The sequence below is a fragment of the Chelonia mydas genome, chromosome 2, assembly GCF_015237465.2.
Source record: "Chelonia mydas isolate rCheMyd1 chromosome 2, rCheMyd1.pri.v2, whole genome shotgun sequence".
Classification (NCBI taxonomy): Eukaryota; Metazoa; Chordata; order Testudines; family Cheloniidae; genus Chelonia; species Chelonia mydas.
The window spans coordinates 228,923,532-228,948,296 of NC_057850.1; the positions used below are offsets into that span (position 1 = coordinate 228,923,532).

The 24,765-nt window shown below is 41.0% G+C and overlaps 1 protein-coding gene across 9 annotated transcripts in view; it reads left to right on the forward strand.

The window, feature by feature from the left end:
* The window catches only part of PDSS1 (decaprenyl diphosphate synthase subunit 1), a 39,166-nt gene that overhangs the window by 11,826 nt on the left and 2,575 nt on the right, over positions 1-24,765 (forward strand). For 2 of the 9 annotated variants that reach the window (XM_037890883.2, XM_043541369.1), the window contains exons 5-9: positions 11,565-11,706; positions 12,665-12,776; positions 12,864-12,973; positions 19,838-19,918; positions 20,115-20,228. In XM_037890883.2, the coding sequence (XP_037746811.1) occupies positions 11,565-11,706; positions 12,665-12,776; positions 12,864-12,973; positions 19,838-19,918; positions 20,115-20,228 (559 nt within the window). Of the gene's footprint in view, positions 1-5,309; positions 6,223-7,953; positions 8,052-11,564; positions 11,707-12,664; positions 12,777-12,863; positions 12,978-19,837; positions 19,919-20,114; positions 20,229-20,321; position 24,765 lie in introns of those variants that run through there. The other 7 variants (XM_037890886.2, XM_043541371.1, XM_043541372.1 and 4 more) reach the window with 7 other exon arrangements.

Consider the following 24,765-nt stretch of genomic DNA (forward strand, 5'->3'; position numbering starts at 1 on the left):
TTGAGGTGGGAGCAGCGCACAGAGCCCCCCTGGCTGCCCCTGCGTCTAGGAGCCAAAGGGACATAATGGCTGCTTCTGGGAGGCGCATGGAGCCGGCCACAGCGGCCGACTGGACTTTTAATGGCCCGGTCTGCTGTGCTGACATGAGCCACCAGGGTCCCTTTTCGACCATTCATTCTGCTCAGAAACTGGACGCCTGACAACCCTATGTGTCAATCAAAGCTGGACCTTACTGAAAACTGATGCCATGCTCAACTGACCCCGCCCTTCAGGTTTTTGGGGTGATTTTTATCTCCCCTCAGCCTGCCTGTTTGCTATTTGCCAAATCACTTCAAGACCATCATTTTAGTTTTTCTGGCTGTGATTCCCTGTGACCACCACCTTGTTATTCCTGGCTGTAACATATGACATATGGGATCAGTTCTATGGAACTCCCCAGAATATTTAATATTGAATATGTTGATCCTGTATCCAAATAGCATAACTGCTGAATTTTTCCTTCCTACACTAATTTTTTCCTACACTAATGTTTTAGTGGTCTCACCTGGTTATCCTCAGATAGTGTTGCTATTATATTGGGATGTTGCTCTGCTCTCAGATACGGGTATTCCACTTCTACCGTGGCTAAGGAATTGATGAACTCCTCTGTATCTTGTGTTGTAAGCTCTGGGAGGAACTCGTACCATGCTTTCTCCTGCTGCATCTTACTATGCTTTTACTTTCTCTCCCTACCAAATAAAAATTATTAAAATTACTAACAGTATAATAGCTTCAACTTATTTTATAGAATTTTTAATTGAGATGAATGGAACCACTTCAGTACTTTTTTCTTTGGAGAATATTTAGGTGATAAACTGTAGGACTGGCCTTGTTTACAATTCTTACTGGTCTCATCCATATTGGACTAAGCACATTATCCTTTTCTTTAACATGTCTGTACGTGACCATGTCACCCATTTGCTATTCCTGTGGGTGTAGGATTGGTCCCATCTTCTTATCCGTTTAGTTGATGTTTGCCTTAAGTGCTATTGCTACCTGTTTGTGTTTTGGCAATAGATTTCAACAACTTGCATTCATTGATCCGTTAACACCCTAGGTTGATACTCATCTGGGGGTGTCCCAACTACCCACCGTTGTGCAAGACATGAGATTGCCTGAGCAGTTATGGCGTGGAATGAGGTTACCCCATGTGAAGCTACTGTTCGTCTGATAGCTATTAATATTAAAAAAACCTTTTGATCCCAATCCTTGCCCTCCTTCTGTTGTAACTGGCGATTCTAAGGTATTACCTTGGGGTATTTCACAGAATACTTTATTTACTAAATCTACTGTTATTTGGAGGTTTCTCAACATATCTATATCCATTATACCATTGTCATCTAGGATCATTAGGACAAATTGTCCCATTCCCTATTTTGTTTCCAACCGAAAACAGATTGGGGGCTCAATGGTGCTTGCTGCCTCATTAAATTCTTGTAATCTTTTTATTGCTACTGGGGATCCAAACAAGTTATTTTTCTTAGCGCTAATTAAAGAAAGTGGCATCTGTGTCTATTAGCATATTTTGTCCAAATGCTCCCTTATTAAATACCATATTTACTGTAGGTCTTCCCATATATCCTGTATTAAATGTGTCACTAAGTCAGCATGGTCTTTTGCTGACACCAGGGAGATGGGGGTGCTCGGCCTCCCTATACTTGATCTTTGGAGTGTGTGGGAGCTGTAGGTATACTTATTTCATGGCTGGCTAATCTCCAAAGCAATTCTTCGGTAGGTAGTCGATGGATTTGATCCCTAGGCTCATTCTGCAACATTTCTCTCCAAACCAATTTTTAGCCACATCAGGAACTTTCTTCCTTTCATGAGAGGCAACATTTTTACTTTTGCCCTCTTTCCTTGATTTTCCCCTTTATTTTGTTTTCAGTGTTGGTTCCTTTTTCCTATGGACCATTATTGGAAAGGTTACCACTGATACCTCTTTAGGTTTTTTTCCCTTGGGGTGGCCATCCTTTCTGTATTTTACCTACAACTTGTCCTACACTAAAGCAGCATCTAAGTTATGAAACATTACTACTGTTTTCATTGTTAAACCAAATTGTGAAATTAATGTTCCTTCAGATTGTGTTACATTACACACGATGGTACCTCCCTGAATCAACTCAGGATTCTATCTCAGAAAAGTTTTCTGAACCTGTACCAGGGCTAACCCTGTTCTTTTCCTCCAGTTTTCTGAGAGCAACTTTCTTAATGCTCAACACAACACCGCTTCCCTGAGCTGCTCTGCTTACTACCTGTATAGCTTGCAGCTCTTCCTGCAAGCAAGTCACTTCCTGTTGGCAATATGCATGGTTAGCCAGAGTCTGCTGGTTCTGTGGGTTCAGAACCACATTTACTTCTGCCTTTGTGACAGTTTTCCTTAAGCAGCAATCTTGCGCCTTATTTTAAGCCATTGCTTATCACAAGTGAGTTGCAGCTTTTTAATCTGCAGCTCATCCCTTAAACCTTTTTTTCTTGTAGTGTGGACTTCTCAAGCTGAGCCTTCTCCCTAAAACAAAATTCCAGTTGCCGTTGGGGCAATTGCTGAACATGGTCTGAGGAATCTTTTAACCTTTTGGATTCTAACTTAAAAATACAAGGCTTACTTAGTTTTTTTGCAACCATGGTTGAGACATCTGTTCCTGTTGTTTCACGGATATCAGACATTTTAGCCAACCAACTTGCTATTGTACTCCTATTTAGGGTACCTGTGGACTTGCCCAATACGCTAATTTGTTCCATGGCACAAAGTCTCTGAGGGAGCTTCTTGGGGTTATCCCTTTCATAGTATAACTGGAGAAATCGTTACTCCAAAGACCCATCTTTTCCTCTTTATTGCACCATTTAGCGAACTTATTATCCCAGTTTTTCCCTTCTGGCCCCTTTACAGCCATTATCACTCCTTCTCTTAGTTGCAGCTCACTTTCTGGAGTACATTTTTGGCACTGACAGACTGCATGGCTAATCTTATTTTCTTCTTCTATCTTTGTGATCACAGCCTCCACTGCAGCTTGCCCATCTAACGGTTTTTGTTTCCACTGTGCCACTTACTGGCATCTTTCTGGGTGGCAATAATCTGAGCATTCTGACTTAACACAATGGCTTTCAACACATCAATATCTAATACTTACTAGTATTTGTCTCTTTAGGACAGAACCCCTTTCTTGGGGCTGCTCACCCTCAGTGCTCAGAATACTAGCTTACAAAAACAAATTACTAAAATAAGTAAAAACAAAAAATTTCACTTCCTGGTGTCAATCGTCCTTCTATCCACTAGGGGGTACTATACCTCCCATAAGGCTTCAAACAGTGCTGTGGGCCTACCCAGGGACACCAGATTGTTACCCCCAAAATCAGACTTAAAGTACCCCCACAATGGCCTGCATAGATCATTAACTGAATCCTCAGTTTGTCTGGTTTTGGTAAGTGAAAGGAGGTGCCCTGCCCTAGAGGAATTGCCAGGGTTTTTCTCTGATCTTTGGAAAACTCCCAGGACAGACTAACTCTGACCCTTGGGAGGACATGGATACAGCCTTCTGCTCAAAGGACTGACAGGCAGCAATCTTTTGAAAACAAAAATAAACTTTGACACAATAAATCTAAAACATCATACATTCTTTCAAAAGGCATATATCAAAAAGGCAAAGTAAATTTCCTTGGTACAAACACATTAAAGTACCCAACATTGCAATATTATACAATGGGGTGATAGCTTACATTCCGTATACGATGGCCAGTCACATGCAAGATGCTGTTAACAAGTTCTTATTACAACTTTATATATATAAATAACAAAGAAACAAACATACATACACAAACACAATTCCCTGTGATCACCACCTTGTTATTCCTGGCTGCAACTGCTCAAAACTATTTTTATTATTAAACCCTTATAATTCTAATCAGTTACACAATTATATTCATCTTAACATTATGATTTATTGTCACCACTCCACTTTTACTAATTTAAAAATAAGTTTAACTTCAATCTTTCCCTTGCTTCAGCTGGTGGTAGCAATACAATGTTCTTAATGCTCTATTCCTGACACAGACTAGAGGAACTGAAAAATCTCTTATCAAAGTGGGTGCTGATTTTTTTTATTTTATTTTTTTAAAACTGGGTTGATAAATCTGAAGATGAACTCAGATGATCTGGTGTGGGCTTTGCCATCCGTTCTTCAATGTCCTGAAGAAACATGGAGGGAATAGGGGGGTGTTCTCCTTTAGACATGGACAGGCTCCTCTGTGGTGAGACAGGATGCCTACATTAAACTCTCTGTACCAGTTTTTGGGCATTTCCTTCCCCCATATCAGCAGGAGTATGATTCTCAGTACACTGGAGTGCTTTTTGTGCTGAGGCAGATGCCTGTTCTCTCATTGCAAAAGCTCTGGCATGGAGACTGGTGTCCCTGGCACCTTTTGCTTGTTGATTTTCATGCAGTCAGTGTCAGTGCTTCCTGAACCATTTTTGATATTTCAGGCGTCTGTCACCTACCCTATTCTAGCTCTTTGTGTCCAGACAGGCTGAGTAACTGCCTCCCTTGTGTCTATGTTTTGGAAATGAAATGTTGGGTAGCGAGAAAAATGAAATGCTTTGGAAGGGGAAAAGGAATGAAATACCAGGATTTCACTTTCTTCTCTTCTTCCTTGCTGCATCCCCCTTTCTCTCTAGGTAAATCTAGATGACTTTACACAATGTATATATGTATGTTTATGCAAGTCTGCAGTATACTGTTTTTCATGTTGATACGTGTTACCAGGCTAGGGGAGGTCAAACCAAAAATTAAAGTTTGTTTTATTTTGTGATATTGGCTTATGAGTTGCAAGTTTTGCCTGGATCTTTTCTCTAGTGTTGAAGTCTTTCTAGCAGGCCATGTACCTGATCTGATGCTGAACTTGGGAGAGGTTTCTGGGTCACTGTATAATATAAGATAAGTATACACAAACATGTATTTCCTGTTCACATTGTCATTAGCTTTGTTGTTGCGGCTCTTTACAGCTGTGCTTTCATTTCCTTTTGGCAAATTATTTCTTTTTACTATCCAAGAGTGAGAATCCTGCACAGATAGTACCTATAGAGAAGGGAACATTATTCATCTATAATTTTGCTTCTCTGAAAATGTCGTCATGGGTGAATCTCACACATCCATCCACTTCCCCTTCCTGTTTGGAGTTTACCTATTTGAGATGTTTTTCTCATGGATCTTATCTTTCCTTTTGAAGCATTTTTTGTCTTATCTTAATGATCATTTTTACTTTACTTTTCTTTCTAGGAGCTTCACCCCTCTGTGCAATCAAAGAAATTGACTGGAACAGTTGGAGGGCAGCATTATATCTGGCAGGGGGAGAGAGCCCACAAATATTAATAGGGTACCTTGATTATACTTCACCATGCTACTGCTGCCCTCTCAAAGATCAAAAACTCTTGAGAGCTAAGAGAGTTCAGCTAGTCTCGTGCAAAGAAACAAAGATATAGGATTGTGACTCCTGTCAGATGATCTCTTCAGAAAAGCAGAATTTTTACAGAAAAGTAACTTCCCACTTTCAGGTGGATTTTTTTCATCTCTTTTTGCCACTTTCTCAGTGGTCCCTTTTACTGGTTTTTGTTCTTCATCCTTTCCCTTCCCTGGCACTGTTCTTCAGACAGTTTGCTCTGCTTTTCATCAGCTGAGCCCTCCTCTCTGCCTCCAGGGGTTGTGTTACTGACACTGCATTTCATTTTCTTCTCCAACTGCCAGTCCTAACTTTGTACAACCTTCTGCATCCAACATATTTTCCACTGTTAAAATCTTGTTTGCTGTGTAAATAGCAGTAGAAAGGAAAATGATCCCACTGTATCCATTAAAATAGCAGAACATCAGTTTACACAATCTTAGGCCCTAATTCTGGTATGTGTTCTGCATGGATGGACCCCGGTGCCTAGGCAGAATCCTATTGGAGCTCCATGCAGAAGCAGGGATCCACCCACACAGAACAGCTTGCATGATTGATGGCATGGTCATATTTCTTACAATTAAAAAAACAGGTCCCCAAACTATTCTCAGTAAATTAGCCTCTTTTTTTCCTTCAGCAAGTTCACATTATCCAAGCCACTGCAGGGAAAATTACACACTCAGTTAATATTTTGGATCCCTTGTGTCCTCATTACAAGATCAGTGGATGAAGCATGCAAATTGTTCAGTGATGGTATGATTTTTCCTCTCTTTTAAAGATCGTAGTGCCGTAAATACAAACCTTAGTGTTTAGGTCCCTTGTGCAATAGCTTTTTGTCTGTTGTTTTAACTGTTGAAATTTATCTCTATGTGTGAGAGCTGGAGTCCTGGTAAGGGGTTTAAATTGGGATTGTGTGAATCCTGTGTTTTCACACATCCTCCTGGAGTTATGCACAACACATAATGGGAGAATCTCACAGAATTATCACTGAAGAGAATTATCACTTTGTCTGATTGGACCTCTGCTTCTGCACTCTACTGGTTTCCCAGAAACACCACCTATAGCTTGTAACTAGAAATATGCATGTCGCTCTCTGAAGCATGGCTACAGCAGAGGACTGAAACAGAGGAGGAGGAGGAAGAGATGCAGAAATATCAAAGGGGGAAAAAATGGGGTGAGCACAAGAGACTTAGAAACAAAGTAGGGAGATAGACCCCCTCAAAGGGCAAGAGAAACAAAGCTGATGCCTCTGTCACTGTCCAATCTATATGGGTTCTTACACTCCATTCATTGTTATAGTATAAGACCACTTGACAGCATCTTCACTTCCTCACAATCATCATGTACATTGCCTATTGTTCAGCTGTTTGCATCAGGTAGCTGCCTTGACAGCTCCCTAATCCATGCCTCCCCAACTCCCTCTTGCACTCTCGCAACTTCTGGTTTACACTCCTGAAAGTACACACTTCCTCCCCAGCAACAGAGTCCCAGGAGGGAGTTAAAGCTTATCCTGAGGGGTGTGGTCAGCGCATAGGACTGGGTGTCAGCCCACCCATTGCTGTTTTCCCCATCCTTAAAATCAGAATAGCAGTACTTACCTACCTGGCAGAGTGTTACAAAGCTCTGTGAAGTTGTAAATAATGAGTTCCATACAGAAATACTGCCTTACCCACATCATTCTGCCTCTTGCAGCAGGCCTCTGTCTACTGCACACCATACTAGTAGAAAAGGTCAAGGATACTGCAGTCCCAACACCAGTTCACTATACAAACCTGTCTTATTGTCTGTCCAGTATGTGCACAAAACAAAGCAGAGGGCCTGCTAAAAAAAATTACACGATCACATTTTTTTTATAAGCTATCATAATGCACATACACAAAAAGGCAGTTAAGGTTGCACATATTTACTAAATAATATATAAAATGGTGGTGTGGTTCTACTCTGAGAACTTTGTAAAAATGGCACCGTCATCCTCAGTCAGTCTGTGTGTATCCAGCATTATCTGCTGACCTGAATCACTAAAAAATTTTTTTCCTTCTGTTAGCATGGCAGAGTGGAAATCTGCTAAGAGAGAATGACCAAGTTCCTATTATTTCTTGAACATCATCAACAAAATTTACTATGCTCCTATCAGGGTTTCCAGTAGCATCACAGAGGGAATAACTTGGCCTGCAGAACCTTTATTACTGTTACTGATGTGTGAGATTGAAAGCACCTTGCTTGATGCCCAGATTGAGTTTTCAGAAATACTAATTTTTTTTAAGTTCCTTGTAAAATTGGCACATTTTATACAGAAATCGGAGACACCGTAAATATGAACCCTAGAATGCCATTTTTAAAGTCACTTTTCAGAGAAGAACTGTACTTTTAAAACAGAACTTTCAAAACTTGCTTTTGAAATGTCTGTCACTATTGTGCTATCTTCATACCATTGAATCGTTCTGGTTTGTCAATGAGCGCTGCCATTTTACTGCTACTTTCCAGCAGGAAGTCCAGTCTGCTGACATAGTTTATGACACAGGGAATTCCAATGAGCAGTTGAATGCATGAAAGAGGCTGGAAACTTTTACAGTTGTTTTAAGGTAAGTTGTATGATTTACTAAAAATAATTTTATGGAAAAATATTTATACTAAAGTGTTGAACTAACAAAGTTTCTAATGCATATTAGAGCTATCTTAAAACAACCATGAAAGTGTCCAGCTTTTATTCTTATACTGAACAATGATTCCTTTTTTCACAAACTACAGACCATATCCTGCCATTGTTTTGCATGCAGAATTCCCCACTAAAAGCTATGAGGTGCTCTGCATAAAAATAGGGTAATATCTTGGCACCTATGTCAGCAGACTGGCAAGATGTCACCTTCCAGTTTCATTGCTGATTATTAAATTTAAATGTATTTAAACCATGTGCAACGAGACTTAAATTCCTTTTATAATGAGTTGAAGTGATTTCAAGATCTTTTATGTTTTCTCTTTAATTTATTCTGGTTCTGCTGGAAATTTGTATGATTGGCTCGTTTTTAAGGTTTCAGACTTTTGCTGGAAAAGCAGGTTAGCACTTCTGAGGAAGGGAATGATTTGAAAATGTTGCTTTTCCTGCTCCCTCATTGAGTCCTCTATACCCCAGCTAACCCCATATATGTTCCCTTATTACTTCCCCACACCTCTTTAAAAAATAAATAAGCAGCTGTGAACCATTGAGTTAAATCGCTGGTGTGACATCATCCAAAAGACTTAATTGGCCAATCAATGTGTGGCTTTGGCTGATAAGTTTTCATGGTCATATTCTGATATAATGAATGATGCAATACAATCCCAATTATCTCAGTCTCTGAAGACACCCACAATCTTAAAGGAATCAAGAAAGTCAGTTCAGCAGTCCTTGGAGGCTGTGTTCTGTGTCTTTTTCAAATCTAGAATACAGATTTGTAAGCTTGCTTGTCATGTCTCCAGATGTTAGTGAGTTGTCAACCAGCTTTGGAGAGTCTGCAATTCAGACCTCCCATGTGTGGAGCACAGTGAAGATAAGGCAGACTTTAAAGGGTCTGCAGTCCAGCTGTTGAGGCATCCCTTTAAAACTGTCCTCTGCAAAGTTGATTGGCATCCTTGTTGCTATGTTCCAGAGTGCGGTCTCTTTGGATCCAGATGTCCTTGGGCATCATGTAGTCTGGTGCCTCATTACTGCACTCTAGACCAGGGGTTCTCAGGACAAATTTTTTGGTGGCCGCTCTCACGCTTTTTCCTAAAATACGTAATTAGCTTTAGGAAAAACAAATAAATATGCATATATACGTGTCCAAATCATTGTAATTTATTTATTGCTAACTAGTGAGTCTGTTGTGAAAAGTGATATTAACAAACATTCAAGTATCACTTTTCACAGCAGACTTACTCAGCTCTGGCAAGCCTGGGGACAAATTAAGCCTTGAATGGTGGATCGGGGGAGGCAGCAGGGGGTGGAGCCTGAAGCACTGCATCCAGAACCTGGGGTCTGCCGCCGCGCAGCTGGAGCCTGGGGATGGCGTCTGAAGCCCCTCTGCCAGAGCCTGCGACCCCAGGGCTCAAGCCCAAAGCCTGAGCCCCACCGCCCCTGGGAAGGTGGGGAACTCACCGGCTGCCTGGTCCTCCTGCACTGTGCCCCAGGTATCTCCAGAGGTGGGCAGGACCCAACCCTTGCTGGTGGCCCCAGCAACCAACACCAAGGCAGTGCATCCAGGAGCAACAGGGAGAGGGAAGTGCTGGTACTTTGCCCCCTTCCCCCAATCACAGCCCAGGAGGCTGTGGGCGCAAGAAAAGCCTCTGGTGGCCTCATGCAGCCATGGTGGCTGCATTTGAGAAACGCTGCGGAACCTAAAATAGAGAGTACAGTACAATCCTGGGGGTCATGACCATGCTTCCGAAAAATCAGGATTGCACTTGAACTGGACGTTCTGTGAATAGTATTCCTTTAATGCAGTTATTTTGCTCTTAATTAGACCTACAGTAGAACCTTAGAGTTACGAACACCTCGGGAATGGAGATTGTTCATAACTCTAAACGAAACGTTATGGTTATTCTGTCAAAAGTTTACAACTGAACATTGACTTAATACAGCTTTGAAACTTTACTATGCAGAAGAAAAATGCTGCTTTCCCTTTATTTTTTTTTAGTAGTTAACCTTTAACATAGTACTGTATTTGCGGGTTTTTTTTTGTTTTTGTTTTTTGTCTCTGCTGATGCCTGATTGTGTACTTCCGGTTCCAGATGAGGTGTCTGGTTGATTGGTCAGTTCGTAACTGTGAGGCTCTACTGTATGTATGTTTCACCCACAAGTATGGATGGGGAAAGAAAGTTAATGTCTAAAAGTTGCCAATAATATTTTTGAAAAGTCTTTTCCTCTTGCAAACTTTGACCTCAACTGATTCTTGAATGTTTTGCATGTAAAGTATACCATTGTATTACACAAACATTGCTAGGGCTGCATGGGAAGAGTAAAGTGAAATTTATGAAATATGGTCAAAAAAGGGACTGAAAAATGCAACTTATTGTAGAACAAGTCTGTTCCTTCTGTTCATTCAGAGTCTTAGGTTTTTTTCAACTTAGCTGTGGTGGCCCTGCACTACTATGGAAGAGTAAGCTTGTATCTATTCTGGCTCATGGATTATCAGCAAAATTTACTTAAATTTCAGTTCCAGACATACTCAGCTATATATCATGTTTGCAGCCTTTTTATTTTTCTTAAATTTAGTAAACTTAAATGGCAGGTTCATCAGACCTCCTGAGTAGGGTGGTGGTGGAGGAATTGTTCTTTAAATAGCATAAACAGAAGAAAGGATACTACAGTAAAACCAGGACCATTTAATGTAATTTTCTTAGAGCAGTGGTTTTTCAAACTATGGTCTACAGGACACTTTCACATGATCTTGAAATCATCTGCTACTGTTACAGTAGGGAAGGATATCAACTTTAAAATAGTGATGCCTCTTTCTAAATGTAGCCCAGCCCAGGGAACACTAAAAGTTTTCAGATGTTTTTGACTAGCAGAACTCACAATTATCTGCATTCTGTGGCTGCTTCAAGTATCATTGTCCAAGTGTTTCTTTGGTGTAAATTCAGCCACAATCAAATTTCTGGAAACATCAAAATTGGGAAGGGCGGTAGCACAAACACAGGAAGACAGAACCAAACTGTATCCTGACTTGCAGATATTGGAGCAGTGAGGGTTGCAAGCAATGAGATAAGATATTGAAGCCCTATATACAGAGATATATAGAGCCTGATTCAGCTCTCTTTGAAGTTAATGGCATAACTCCCATTAACTTCAGTGTTGCAGAAACAAGCCTATATACAGACTGCTACAAAATGGGGAGATGTAACCAACCAATTGCACCCATTCTATTAAAATGATCTGACTTTTCTCTTGTCTGCTTATACAGAGTTGAGAAGGTTGGCAGTCAGTGTTAGGTTCAGAACATGAAAATGTTTTGAGAACCACTGCTATTGAAAAATAATAGTTTCTCTTAGTTTCCATAGAGATTTTTCATGAGCATATTGCAGTGCACGTAGTATGCTTGATTGACACTTAAAGGTGTGTGGGGTTTTTATAATTTTAGGGAGGTGCAAGCAAGCCAACGCTCTGTGGCCATAATTGCAGAGATGATCCATACTGCTAGTCTAGTTCATGATGATGTCATTGATGATGCAAATTCTCGGAGAGGAAAAATGACTGTTAATCAAATCTGGGGGGAGAGAAAGGTGAGTCTCTGTTATTGTATACAGCACTGGTAAAGTGGAGATTTGTATTTGTCATGTTGCTAATATTTAGTGTCTCTCTCCTTGGCAGTAGAGTGTGGCTATGGTAGATGCTGGGGATGTTTAGAAAAAGGGGTACAATCTGAGCTGATCACATAAGTGTGAGCATGGTATGAATTCCTACATACAGGGGGTAAAATGGGTAAACTTTCTAACCCTACATTTTCAAAATATAGTGGGAAGATGTTTTTACTGTGTGATTCCTATTGACTTTAATGACAGTTGCATACAGTAGCTAAAATCATGTTGAAATGCTTTGAAAATATGCCTCCTTTTAAGCACCTCATGTATTGGTTTCCCCTGTTGAAATAACAAGCCAAAAGAGTTTTTATGCTAGCATTAGAATTTTCAGGCTTTAAAATGTTAAATATATGGCTTAAGGTAGCAAAGGTTTTGCTGTTATCATTCTCCTGTGAAATATGTAAGATGACTAAGCTGCTTCATAAAGCATTTGAAAAAAAATTATTCAGGAAGTCCTGGGAGATGACGGAGATCAATTACACTCCCAAGTTTTTTAAGACACTTTAGAACTAATTGACATTACACAATAACAGTAGCACAGTGACCATACGATACAGTATATAATGAATAAAACTTATTTCTTTACCTTGCAGGTAAAACACACTCAGATAATGCAAGTAGGAAAAACCCTATATATAGCAAAAAAGAGATCACTGTAAAATGGGAACTCCAAAATGGTTCAAATTTAAATACTATAACTATTTTTTTCCTTTTTCCAGTTTTCAGTCAGACATGTACACTTTGTGCGGAAAATGATGTAATATGACTAGACCTGGATAATGTGCAGGGAGTCAGATTGTCCCTAGTATTTTTTTATGTGAAGAGACATTTAAAAAAAACAAAACCAAAACCAAAAATCTTCTCTTGTTTTTTTTTTCAGGCTGTTTTAGCTGGGGATTTTATCCTTTCAGCAGCTTCTGTTGCTTTAGCAAGAATTGGAAACATTACTATTATATCGGTATTAAGTCAGGTGATTGAAGATTTGGTGCGTGGTAAGGTTTTTTCTATTTGTATCTTTATACTTCTTTGTCTAAACAATAAACCTAAAAAATAAAGACTTTGTCCCTACATCTTTGTAGGTGAATTCCTTCAGTTGGGCTCCAAAGAAAATGAAGATGAGAGATTTACTCACTACCTCGAGAAGACCTTTAAGAAGACTGCAAGTCTTATCGCAAACAGTTGTAAAGCAGTATGTACGTTCTGTCTCTCCTCAAGTTAACATATCTTACTGTAAGCTTCACAGCTAAATTCCTAGTTACATGTTGTTTTCTTTGGAAATGCTCCAAACCAGATTCTTCAATTAGTATTTTGCCACAGTCCTAATGGATCTTTGGTTAAGATTTTTATCCCAATTCAGCTGTGCAACCTCCATTATTGGTTTTCATTCTTTCCTTTCTGTTTTACATGCGGAGACAGACTTTTTTACTCTTTCCTCACTCAGTTCAAAGTAAGATCCACTATAGACTCCTGAGCTGATTTCTAAAATGTTAGAAGTTTGAGCCTATTTTTAAAATCCATGTCCGAGAACTGTTCATCTTATAATTTGTTGAATATAAGTTTCCTTTCACATCTGTTGTCTGCTGTAGTGTAGCATAGTAAACTGTAATGCAGAAACCTACATGAAAACAGTGCAAAAAATTTAAACAGTTGTTTGTGTTCTTCCTATTTAACATTGTGCTAAATAGGAAATACATTCTCTTCTGGTCCTCATTAAGTCTTATGAATTGAATGTGTTTTTAGTTGCGTGAGTTAGGGGTGACTAAAACAATCATGTCTAGTTCCATTATTGTAAAATGACAGAAGCATAAATTAAATGACTGAGTCCCAAACAAACTGACAGTCAGTTAGACCCTGCTATACCCTGCTCTCCATATTTACCACCAAATTCTATTACTTTCGTTACACAACAAATGAATATTGACTTGTACAGACAAGAAACTCTTATTCAAAAAAACATGTTTATTACCAGTTTAGAAAATGCAGGAAGTGACAAAAATGCTTTTCTCTCTTCTCCCCCCACCACTCCATCCCCTTCCCAAAGAGAGCCATAATGTTGTCAGAATGGGAGGTGTAGCTGGAACATAACCTTAGCAATAAGAGGCAGTTCAAAAACAATTAGTCTAACAAATTTTTATTGTTAAGTGTTTTATTCTGAAATCAGTGGTACATTCCTGCAATAGAGAGCAGTTGAAAATTGCCTAAATAAAGTGGATTATATAAAACAGGACATTATTTCCAATATTGTAATACCTTATTGGAACACACTCAGTACAGTACACTTTCCATAAAAATCTGTCAGAGGAATCTGGAAATCTGACCAGTTCAAGGAAAACAGAAAACACTCCAGTCGTATTTGCATACAACATTGGGAATACCTAAATCTTGAAATGGTTTCATTTCTAACTAAGAGTAATCTATTTCCAAAGCTTCTTAAATTCATGATGGTTTCTTTTGTGTTTCTGAAGCAGATTGGGAATATCCACTGGCAACAAAACACAGATAAAGCATTATTTCTCTTAATTTTTCACTTAGACCTAATCTTGCAACAAAGTTGGGGTCCCTGAAAAAAGGCTACCACCAATCATTGATACCAGATCCACACCTACCTTCAAAATGGTCATGCTATCAACTGCTTTACTAACTTCATGCAATAGTATCCAAGGATCTAAATTTCAGTGGGATCTTATATTTTGGAAGTAGAGAATTTTATCTGCCAAAAGGGATTCAGATGTATTTCTTAGGCAACTCTTTTTATAGAAACAGATCAGGACATGGATGGTTCATATGAATAGTAATGTGTGATAGAGCTTTCCTCTCTAAGGCTCAAATCTGCAGTGAGAATTTTTGCCTGAGTAAAGACCGTCACATCAAGCTTCTGACTCATCACATATTCAGTGTAACTGAAAGCTGTTGCTGTTGGATAGCAATTTTGACAACCTAAAAAAAGAATTCACAGGGTCTTTCATTCCAATTAGATAGATGCTCATTACAAATTCCACCATTTCAGTTTGCTTATTGGCCTCTCTGAGAGTTTGCACAAAAGTCAGGGATTCAGGGGCATCCATCTAAAGTGTAGCTGAGGTACAGTTGACAGGAAAGGGAGCTTGTTTTACTGTTGCCTTCCTGTATTTTTACTGTGCATAATTATGGCTTCCACCACTGGAAATCTAGCATTTCAGATGCAGCAAAATCATGTTTATAAATAAAAGTGGGGGGGGGGGGGGGGAGATTATCCTTGGGGGCAAAACTATAGCTCTGCACACTATGACAATGACATTTTTTAGTCTTTCCTGCAGTTTCGTTCTTCATAGGTCAGCAAGGATGGGAAGAATGGTACTGATAGAATGAGTGGCAGAAAGTGCCTGGAGCACACTTCCGTGGGACAGTTTGGGCTATTTAAGGAGAGCTGATGGGTTCAGAAGGAGTTCTGCTCTTCGTAGCCAGAAGAATGGTCAGCAGAATCATTATCTGTAGCTTGGAAGTGGGTTCTTTTAAGTGTCCAAGTGTTTAAGTGAAGATGACTTCATTCTCAAGGCCAAACTAAGGCTATATTATTGGTGATTAAGAATATCAGTTAGGATAAGTCCTGCTAGCATGAGCCAATTCAGTTCTTGTGTTAAGGGAAGGAAAAGACACTCATTGTTTCCAGTTGCATATAAATCAGGTAAAATATTGGCTGAAAAAAATGGCAAAAACTAATTCTAATGGGATTTTAGTTAGAATGAATCTAGAGCAGGGGTCAGCAACCTATGGCACGCGTGCCAAAGACCGCACACGAGCCGATTTTTAATGGCACGCTGCTGCCTGCTGAGTCCCAGCCACTGGCCCCACTCAGCCTGCTGCCAAACCCAAGCCGGGACCCCGGCAGGCAGCAGCGTGCCATTAAAAATCCTGCCCGCCTTGGCCCGCTATTCTCAGCCGCCCCACACACACACATGCACACAACAGGGGCAGGGTGAAGAAACTTGGTCCTGCCAGCAGCTGCTGCTGCAGAGCAGGCAAGCTCCCCCCGCCTCTTCCCCCAGCGTGCTGGGTTCCTGCCCCTCCTCCTCTCCCTCCCTGCTGCCGATCAGCTGATGGCCTTTGTGAGGGAGGGGGAGAAGCAGAGCCACAGCGCACTCGCTGCTCCGGGGAGGAGGCGGAGAAGAGGCCTTGGGAAAGGGGGGTGGAATCAGGGCATATCCCCTCCAGCCCCCTGCTGTGAGCCGCTCTGGGCAGGGGGCTGGGCTGGGAGCACCCCCAGAGCCCCAGCCCACACCCCCAGCCCTCTGCCCTAACCCCGGCACCCCGGACTCACCCACCCAGCCCTCTGCCCTGACCCCTGCACCCCCCTCACACACCGCCAGCCCTGACTCCAGCACTCCCACACATACCCAGCCCCCCCACACTCCATGCCCTGACTCCTGCACCCTCCTCACATGCCCCCTGCCCTGACTCGTGAACTCCCCCATGCCCTGACTCTTGCACCCCCCACCCTGAGCACCAAACGGGAGCTTCTGCACCCCCCCATATATATATATATAAAATACACACTCTCTCTCTCTCTTCGCGCCCCCCCCCCCTTGCACCAAATGGGAGCTACCCAGGTAAGCACTCCACACCCAACCCTGAGCCCCCTCCCTCATTCTAGCTCCTCGCCAGACCCTGCACCCCAACCCCCAGCCCTGTGCTCAGTGCACTCCCACCCTCAGCTCAGTGCAGAGAGGAAGAGAATGGGCTAGAGAAGGTAGGTACCCACTCTATGTGGGCAGGGCCGGGATCCCAGGCCGGCAGTGGGCTGAATGGGGCCGGCAGCCGGGACCCTGGCTCGCAGGAGCTGGCAGACAGAACCCCAGTTTGGCAGCAGGCTGAGCCGCTCAGCCCATTGCTGGTCTGGGGTCCTAGCTGCCGGCCCCACTCAGCGTGCTGCCGGTCTGGGGTTCTGGCTGCCGGCCCCTTGCCAGCCAGGGTCCCGGCCGCAGGCCCCGCTCAGCCTGCTGCCGGCTTAAGCGAGCCGGTGGCGTAAGATCAGCATTTTAATTTAATTTTAAATGAAGCTTCTTAAACATTTTGAAAACCTTGTTTACTTTACATACGACAATAGTTTAGTTATATAATATATAGACTTCTAGAGAGAGACCTTCTAAAAAATGTTAATTACTGGCACACAAAACCTTAAATTAAAGTGAATAAATGAAGACTCGACACACCACTTCTGAAAGGTTGCCGACCCCTGATCTAGAGGAAGGACGATTGGTGTGTTCCTGGGACAGTGCCTAAACAGGATACGGATGGTCTTTTCCTGTAACTGAACTAGTTTATCGTCTGCATCTCCAAAGCAACATTACATTAGAACCAAAATGCCATTGAGGTAACTAAATACACTTTTATAAACAGTCTATCAAGGGCCTAAAGCTGTCACAATCTCCAGTGTATATTAACTACATGGTAGATATGTGCTTAAGCTACGGCCAGAGTAGTATATGCATGCCACAGTAAATAGTGGCAGATGGCCCTGAGAGTCACTGTAGCCTGAGTTACTGAAAGGCATTTTTCAAAGACAATATGGGAGTGGAGGAGTTCAGGAATTCACAGCAATGAAGCACAAATGGAATTCCCAGCTGTCATGAGAAACCTGAGATACCAAATAAGCTTAGCAGCTTCTCCCTCTCTTGCCTATTTTTCCTGCTGTAATTAGATTTCAAAGCCAGGTAAAGATTTGCATTCTGCATAAGATACTTTCAAAATAGGGATTTTTAAAAAATATTTCTTCGTTGAAATAAGTATAAAGATTGCATCAGAGATTCCTGCTTCATCTAGCAGGACTTCAGTTTTTACAGACTTCGGCTCTTATCCTGCAAGCTGATCTGTGCATGCATATCCCTGCACCCACAAAGAGCCCCACTGACCTCAACAGAGGTCTGTGTGGCGATAAGGATTTGTCATAGGGAGTACAATGAAAGGAAGAATCTGTACATCTCTATCTAGCCAATGATTCCAAATTTAATTAAGTTTAAACTTCCACTGGGTGTCTCTCATGGGGGTCCACTGCACATAACTCAGTGCAGAATTGGAGCCTAAACTATGTTCGCTCCTCTTGACATATTAAAGAATGTAATGTCACTGATGACACAGAACCACCTCAAGCTATGCATGCACATTAAAATAAACTGTAAAGTCTAGTAACAGGTTTGAGCGAATAGAACTACTGTATCAGGTGCATCAGACACTATTACAGAATGTCTGATAAATCCCCTCATTCATTTAAAAAAAAATTCACTAAAGTCATTTCCGTTTGATAATCTACTTTCTGTGGAAGAGATTCCCATACAACAAAGTAACTGGAATTTGAAGTATTAATTTATGAGTAGTAGATAACAAGGGATGATATATAGCCATCAGCTCTGAGGGGCTAGTTCATGAACACTGTTTGAAATCAGAGTGGCAAGATGGCATCATAGCCTTGCTTATAACATCTGGGAAATTGTTCCTAGTTCTAAAAAAAATACAGATAGTGTTTCTGAAATACAGTTTTAAGTAAACTGAGTTGTCTCATTGTAGTGTAAAAACTGTTATGAAGGTTCCGTATCTTTATCTTGAAAGACTGAATTTAGGAGTAAGAATTTTGAATCCAGGTTTAGTGGGAAAGCTACTGGAATTCCTATAAGATTGACTTTGCAACAGATCTGTTGTGACTCTGGTGACATAGGGCTTGCCTGCATAGGAGAGTTTTTCAAGTTATACTAGTGTAGTTATGCTGCTATGGTTATTCCATGGAGAGTTACACTAGTATAACTAGGAGGACTTGTGGCACCTTAGAGACTAACAAATTTATTTGAGCATAAGCTTTCGTGGGCGAAAACCCACTTCATCGGATGCACGCAGTGGAAAATACAGTAGGAAGATATATATATACACAGAGAACATTAAAAAATGGGTGTGGCCATACCACCTGTAACGAGCCCGATCAATTAAGGTGGGCTGTTATCAGCAGGAGGGAAAAAAAAACTTCTGTAGTGATAGTCAGGATGGCCCATTTCAAACAGTTGACAAGAAGGTGAGAGTAACAGTAGGGGGAAAAAACTTAGCATGGGGAAATAGTTTTTACTGTGTGTAATGATCCATCCACTCCCAGTCTCTGTTCAAGCCTAAGTTAATGGTGTCCAGTTTGCAAATTAATTCCAATTCTGCAGTTTCTCGTTGGAGTCTGTTTTTGAAGTTTTTTTGTTGGAGAATTGCGACTCTTAGGTCTGAAATTGAGTGACCAGGGAGGTTGAAGTGTTCGCTGGAGAACATTTCAGAGTAGTTCATCCGTTTGTGTGCACTTAAGTAAAATGTTAATGTGTTTTCCCCAAGGATTACATAGGGGATTTTTTTTTCTGCCTGCTACTCATGGACAAAGAGCCACATTACCATAGTATGGCTGCAGTTCAAACAGTTCTTGAACCTCAAGATTCCTGATGGTTTGTTCAAAACCAGTGATGATTTGGTCTAGTATTACGTGCCTTTCCCATCCCAGCCCCCTTTTCCACTAACTCCCCCCCAATAATTCAGTGGAAATTTCATCTACAAGTTTATCAGCGCATCTCTATTGATCGTTCATTTCTGGACAGTTAACATCTCCCATGAAAATAATCTTCCCTCTCTCACCTGTCCTAGTTTGGGCACCACTCTTCCAACTCCATAGTCTCTGTTACTGGAAGGCTTGTAAGATCCATCTACCTACTTGAGCCCTATCTTCCTAACAATTATGTTCAGGCCCTGTGTTGCTGAACTGCATTAGACAATTAACCTACATGTGTAACATCTCCTCCTGCTGCATTCCCTCTCCTTACAGTATACTCTGTAACCATAATAAAGTTAATCTCTATCCAGAATTTAATACTGCAGTTCTATTGGGTTTTGTGTTTTCTAATGGGCCTAGATATGTGTGTGCGCATAAACAGGGAATTGGGGATGGGGAAGAATGCTCTAGATGTGGCTTCTTCCCCTCTCCCAGATGTTCACTGTGCTTATTATGTTGCACCTAAAAACAAACAAGTTGCAGGTGAATAATCAGAGTTTTTCCTTTCAGGTTTCCATACTAGGCTGCCCTGATCCAAAAGTTCATGAGATTGCATACCAGTATGGAAAAAACGTTGGCATAGCTTTTCAGGTAGTGTATTCTGTTGCTTTTACAGAATTAGTGGGAAGTCTAAAATGCACACTTCTCAAAACTACATTGGAAAGCAAACTGGATTGCTGTAATTCGCTATATAAATCTTTTTAACTAGACACAGCAATTAAAATGTGTTGTATAAGGTTGGTTGTTTTTAATGTGCTAAAAAATTTTTGTGTTTGTCGTCTTCCAGCTAATAGATGATGTGCTTGATTTTACATCCTGTGCTGACCAACTGGGGAAACCAGCAGCAGCGGATCTCAAACTTGGATTAGCCACAGGTCCTGTTTTATTTGCTTGCCAACAGGTAGGTTAAAGAACATTCTCCAAAAATAATAACAACTGCTGGGTTAAAGGGATACTATCAACTTGAAATCTAATCAATTTAAAATATGCTTAGGACATAGCTGGAAGGATCTCCTCTCCTCTTATCTAATGAAACAAGTACTGGCATTGACTGGCTCCAGCGGGAGCTGCATTCAGCATTCCTCCATTGGAGAGTGGACCATTATTACTGAGGACTTGAAGAGAAATGAGTTAGAACAAGCTTAGATAAGTGTAGTTTTTTTCCTTCCTTACATCTTCCAGAACAAAAATAGAGTAAGAGACTAATATGGGTCCACACTTGCACAAAGGGGAAGGACAGTATGGCAAGAGAGCCGCCTTTTAGAAGAGACAGGAAGGCAGGGATGGTACTGGCCACATAGAAAGGGAGCGATGCTAGTGGCCCCTGAGAACAAAACCCTCCATGTTCCACTTGTTTCAGTGGGAAATCCTCAAGGAGTCACGAGAACTCGTTCCCACCCTGTAAGATCTCTCTTGACTTAGTGATGATTTTCTAGAGAAAAAGGGAAGAGAGGCACATACAACAGAAAAAGGGAACAGCGACAGTGGCAAAGTACAGAAAGAGGATGCAGCGTAGAAATGAACAGCAAGTGGACAGAAAAGGGAAGATACTTGCAGACTGCCACAGCACTGTTACAAGAATCTGTGTAGTTGATTGATCTGTAGAGTGCTGATGAGTCCAACCCAGAACCTGTTTTATTAACTTAGTATTTTATTTATTTACATTTGTATATTACATCGTAGGTGCACGTGGCATGCAGTGTTTCTCAAAAGCAGCCACCAGTAGATTGGTTTGCAGCCATGACAGCCTTCAAAGCATGGGTGGAGATTTGGGGGAGGGGAGGGATGGGAAGCAAAGCAGCAGCCCCTGCCTGCAGCACCCAGCTGTTGCTCTTGACTAGCTGTTACCAAGGGCAGCAAGATCTGCCACCTTGATGTTTGTGCTGGCACTGCCAACAGGGATCAGTGCCCTGCACCATTCAACCTTGGGGGTTCTGGGAAGCGCCTCAGGAGCCATGTGGGGCTGGTGTGTGCGGTACTGGATGTGGCTCTTGTCAGTGGAGGCAGCTGCAGTGTTCAGTTACCAGGGCACTCCCTTGGGCAGCTCCCCTGCTCCTGCCCAGCTGGGGCATGGGGAGCCTGGGACTCCACAGGTGGCTGGTGAATTCCTGACCCACCTTCCCTGGGGCAGGCTCTCAGGGAAGAGCCATGGGAGTCAGACTGGTTTGTCAGAGCGGCCACCAGCAAGAGTTGGTGGCCACACTCTACGGCTACCATAAAATTTGTTGTGAGAACCCCTGCTCTACAGAGTGGTTAAAGACATAATGCCTGACCCTGAGAAGCTTAGGATCTAAGATAGAAAGGGCATGGAGAGGGGACATCAGGCAAAGGGGAGGAAGTTTACACACTAAGGTTGTGTGGTTCTGCTTGTCACAAGGTACACAATGTTAGTGCCACCTTTCTTGTTTAAAAAAAAAAATTAGTAAGATCCTAAAGGAGTAAAGATTATTGTGGCAGATGGCATGAAAATCTAGTTTTCAGCCTCTGTATGGCCAAGACCCAGTAGTCTCCCAGTACTGCTTGTGTTTAGTCATTTAAGAAGGCTTCTATTCTCAGATCATCTGGGTGTAAGTGCCTCTAGCAGCTTTGTAATTCTTCGTTCTGGCCACAGTATAGTAATAGAAGAAACCGGAGGAGATAAAATTAGCTGTACAGGATCCATTCTCTTATCCATATTTCCATCTTAAAATTGTGCTGTCTGTTCTGAGTTAATCAGCTTTTGGTTTGACTCTAATGTTTGCATTTTATGAATTGTTCTAGAGTAGACAAAACTTGAGTTTCTAATATTAAAATAAAGGTAAAAAAACCTGACATTTTAGAATTTTCATTGATCACAAGTCCAGTGTTTTGGTTATGGGCTACTTATTAGTGTTCCCCCTTTCACACTCACTCTTTATATCTTGATAATGCAATTGTCAATGTTTCATCTGGCTGTCCTTCCACAGAACATTTTGGAAGGTCTTTTATGTCCAGCGGAAAACCTCCTCATTGACAATTTCCTGCTGTTTACAAGCAACTAGTACTGAGCCACACTGCAGGATTAAGTAATGTGTTGTTTGTTTGCATTCCCAGATCCAGTTTTTAAAACTTATGTAATCAGACACTTATTTGTACTAGTAGCAATAAATGTTATACATCCATTTGCATGGAGGCTGTCAACACATCCCCCACACTTGGGATAGGAATTAGCAGTGTGCAACAAAGTGCCGCACTGTAACTCTCCTGTGTGGACTCTGCAGCAGGATTATATTAATGTGAACTAGGATCTTTTAGTTTGTGTCTGTGCAGTACAAGCCCTTTGAAGAAGAAAAACTCAGTCTAAAACCTGTAAAGGGTTTTCCCTGAAGGTTAATTTTTCTTTGGCAAAAGATATACATCTGCTTCTCTTCCTCCTACCATTTTGGCCAGCAGTTAACCTGTTATGTCCATATGTTGAAGACGCTTTTACAAACAAGTCATTATAGCTTTGGAAATGCCTTTGGCTTCCACTTTCACAGAAAAGTGTTATAAAATAAATAATCAATGCTTTTATGCATTTAAAGTTGACTTAGAAGTGAGATTTCTTAAAATTTATATGTATAAATGTAACATCAGCCCCAGCTCTGCATAATGTGACTGTATTCTCAAGTTTTTTTTAACAATTGAAATGAAAGCTGCAGGCTACATATTGGTTCCCTTAAGAGAATTTACCAAGAAGTGGGAATTTCTCATTTTTGCACAGAATAGTTAAACATTAAATTCTCATACATTTTCAATCCTATACTTTTAAGAGGTGACTTTAGAATTAATAAGCACTCCTTTCAAAGGTTTATACATTAGCTGTTATATGCAGATTTTAAGGTTAAGAATAACTTTGTGTGAAAGGTCTGGTTTTTCTATATTTTTGCAAGTTAGGTTATTAGTGCTTTGACAGTCTTGCAAAATGAGCAGAGATGAATAATATGCAAATTGTAATTAAAATTGCCATAATACAGTAAGTTGGAATCAGTAGAAAACCCAGTGAGCACTAACAAGTGTAGGTTCTGCCTAAGAAAACTGCTTGAAAGCAGTAAGAGGAACATTGTCATTATGGAGAGATGTAGGTCCCCAATACAAAATTTCTCAAGTCACACATTGATGCTGAAAATCCTTTACAAATGTATAGCACAAGTTAAATTTTAGCTTAATCGTAGCTGTCCCCTGCTGATGAGGAAAAAAGAACTCATTATTATAAAGCAGCACAGTGATGCTGAGGTTCCTGCATGCTGTGAAATAATGTGTTTTAAAATACAGCATCTTGAGGAAGTAAGGGCTAGCAGCTGTTTGGATTTATGACAGTGATTTACCCAGACAATGCACTTTAGACTGGCAGATTTGTAGAGTAAGACTTTTACTCATTAACCACACTTTTGAGGTTGAAAACACCAGTATCCTACTTTTTAAATGTTCAGATTATATATGAAAAGCCAGAGTTATTAGCTACATTAAGTATTAAGATACCTATGCTGTCATCCTTGAATCTAAACTGGAAGAGTTTAGTATGCATTTCTGAACTTGTATACCCTCTCATCACTGTACTTAAACACCCACAGCTGGCCTGGATGAGCCTGCCTGAGCCCAAAACTTCTGTAGTGCAATTGTATAGCCCTTCCCCAGCCTGAGTCAGCTGACTAGACCAGCTGCAGCTGTTTTGTTTGGTACTGAATTTTGAGCTAGATACTACCTGCAGGGATGATTACAAGTAGAGGAGGAAAACAGCCCTTACTTTGCCCATTTAATTCAAATCTACCATATTCAGGAAGGGTGGGGATCTGATTTGGGTCTAATTCTAATTAAATATTTAGCACATTGGGAAGTCTTATGCACATCAAATGGGCCAAGTTCAGTTATGTTTGAATGGCTGTGTCTTATCTTACCTCTCCCTAAGAAATGGGGCACATCTAATTTACACTACATCCAAGATTTACCATGACTTCCCCCTCCCAAGATATCCAGAGGGTTAGTTTCTGCTCCTTAACTATTTTAAAAGGACAGGTTCTGTACTACATTGATCCCTACTGCATCTATATTTAAAACCAACACAAACTTAAACCTGAGATGCAGCAAGTAATGTGCAGGGGGAGGGGGGAAGAAATAACCTAGTTACTGGAGGCTGTGTGAAAGTGAAGCTTCTACCCCATGCCTTGTATTCTTATTACCTTTCATCAGAGGACCTCAAAAGCATTTTTTTCAAAGCAGGTAAGTTATCCTTGTACAAATGAGATAAGAGGCCCAAAGTCAGTCAGTGACCCTCAAGACACCTGAGTAGAATAGAAGCCTCTATTAGACTGTTTGAGGTTGTATTAATAGACTAGCTCCAGGGATCTAGTACATTTTTATCTGCCCTTTGACATTAATGTAACAGACAGCTACACAGAGAAAACATTTCATAAGTCAATAGTTAAATTTTCTCCTTCATG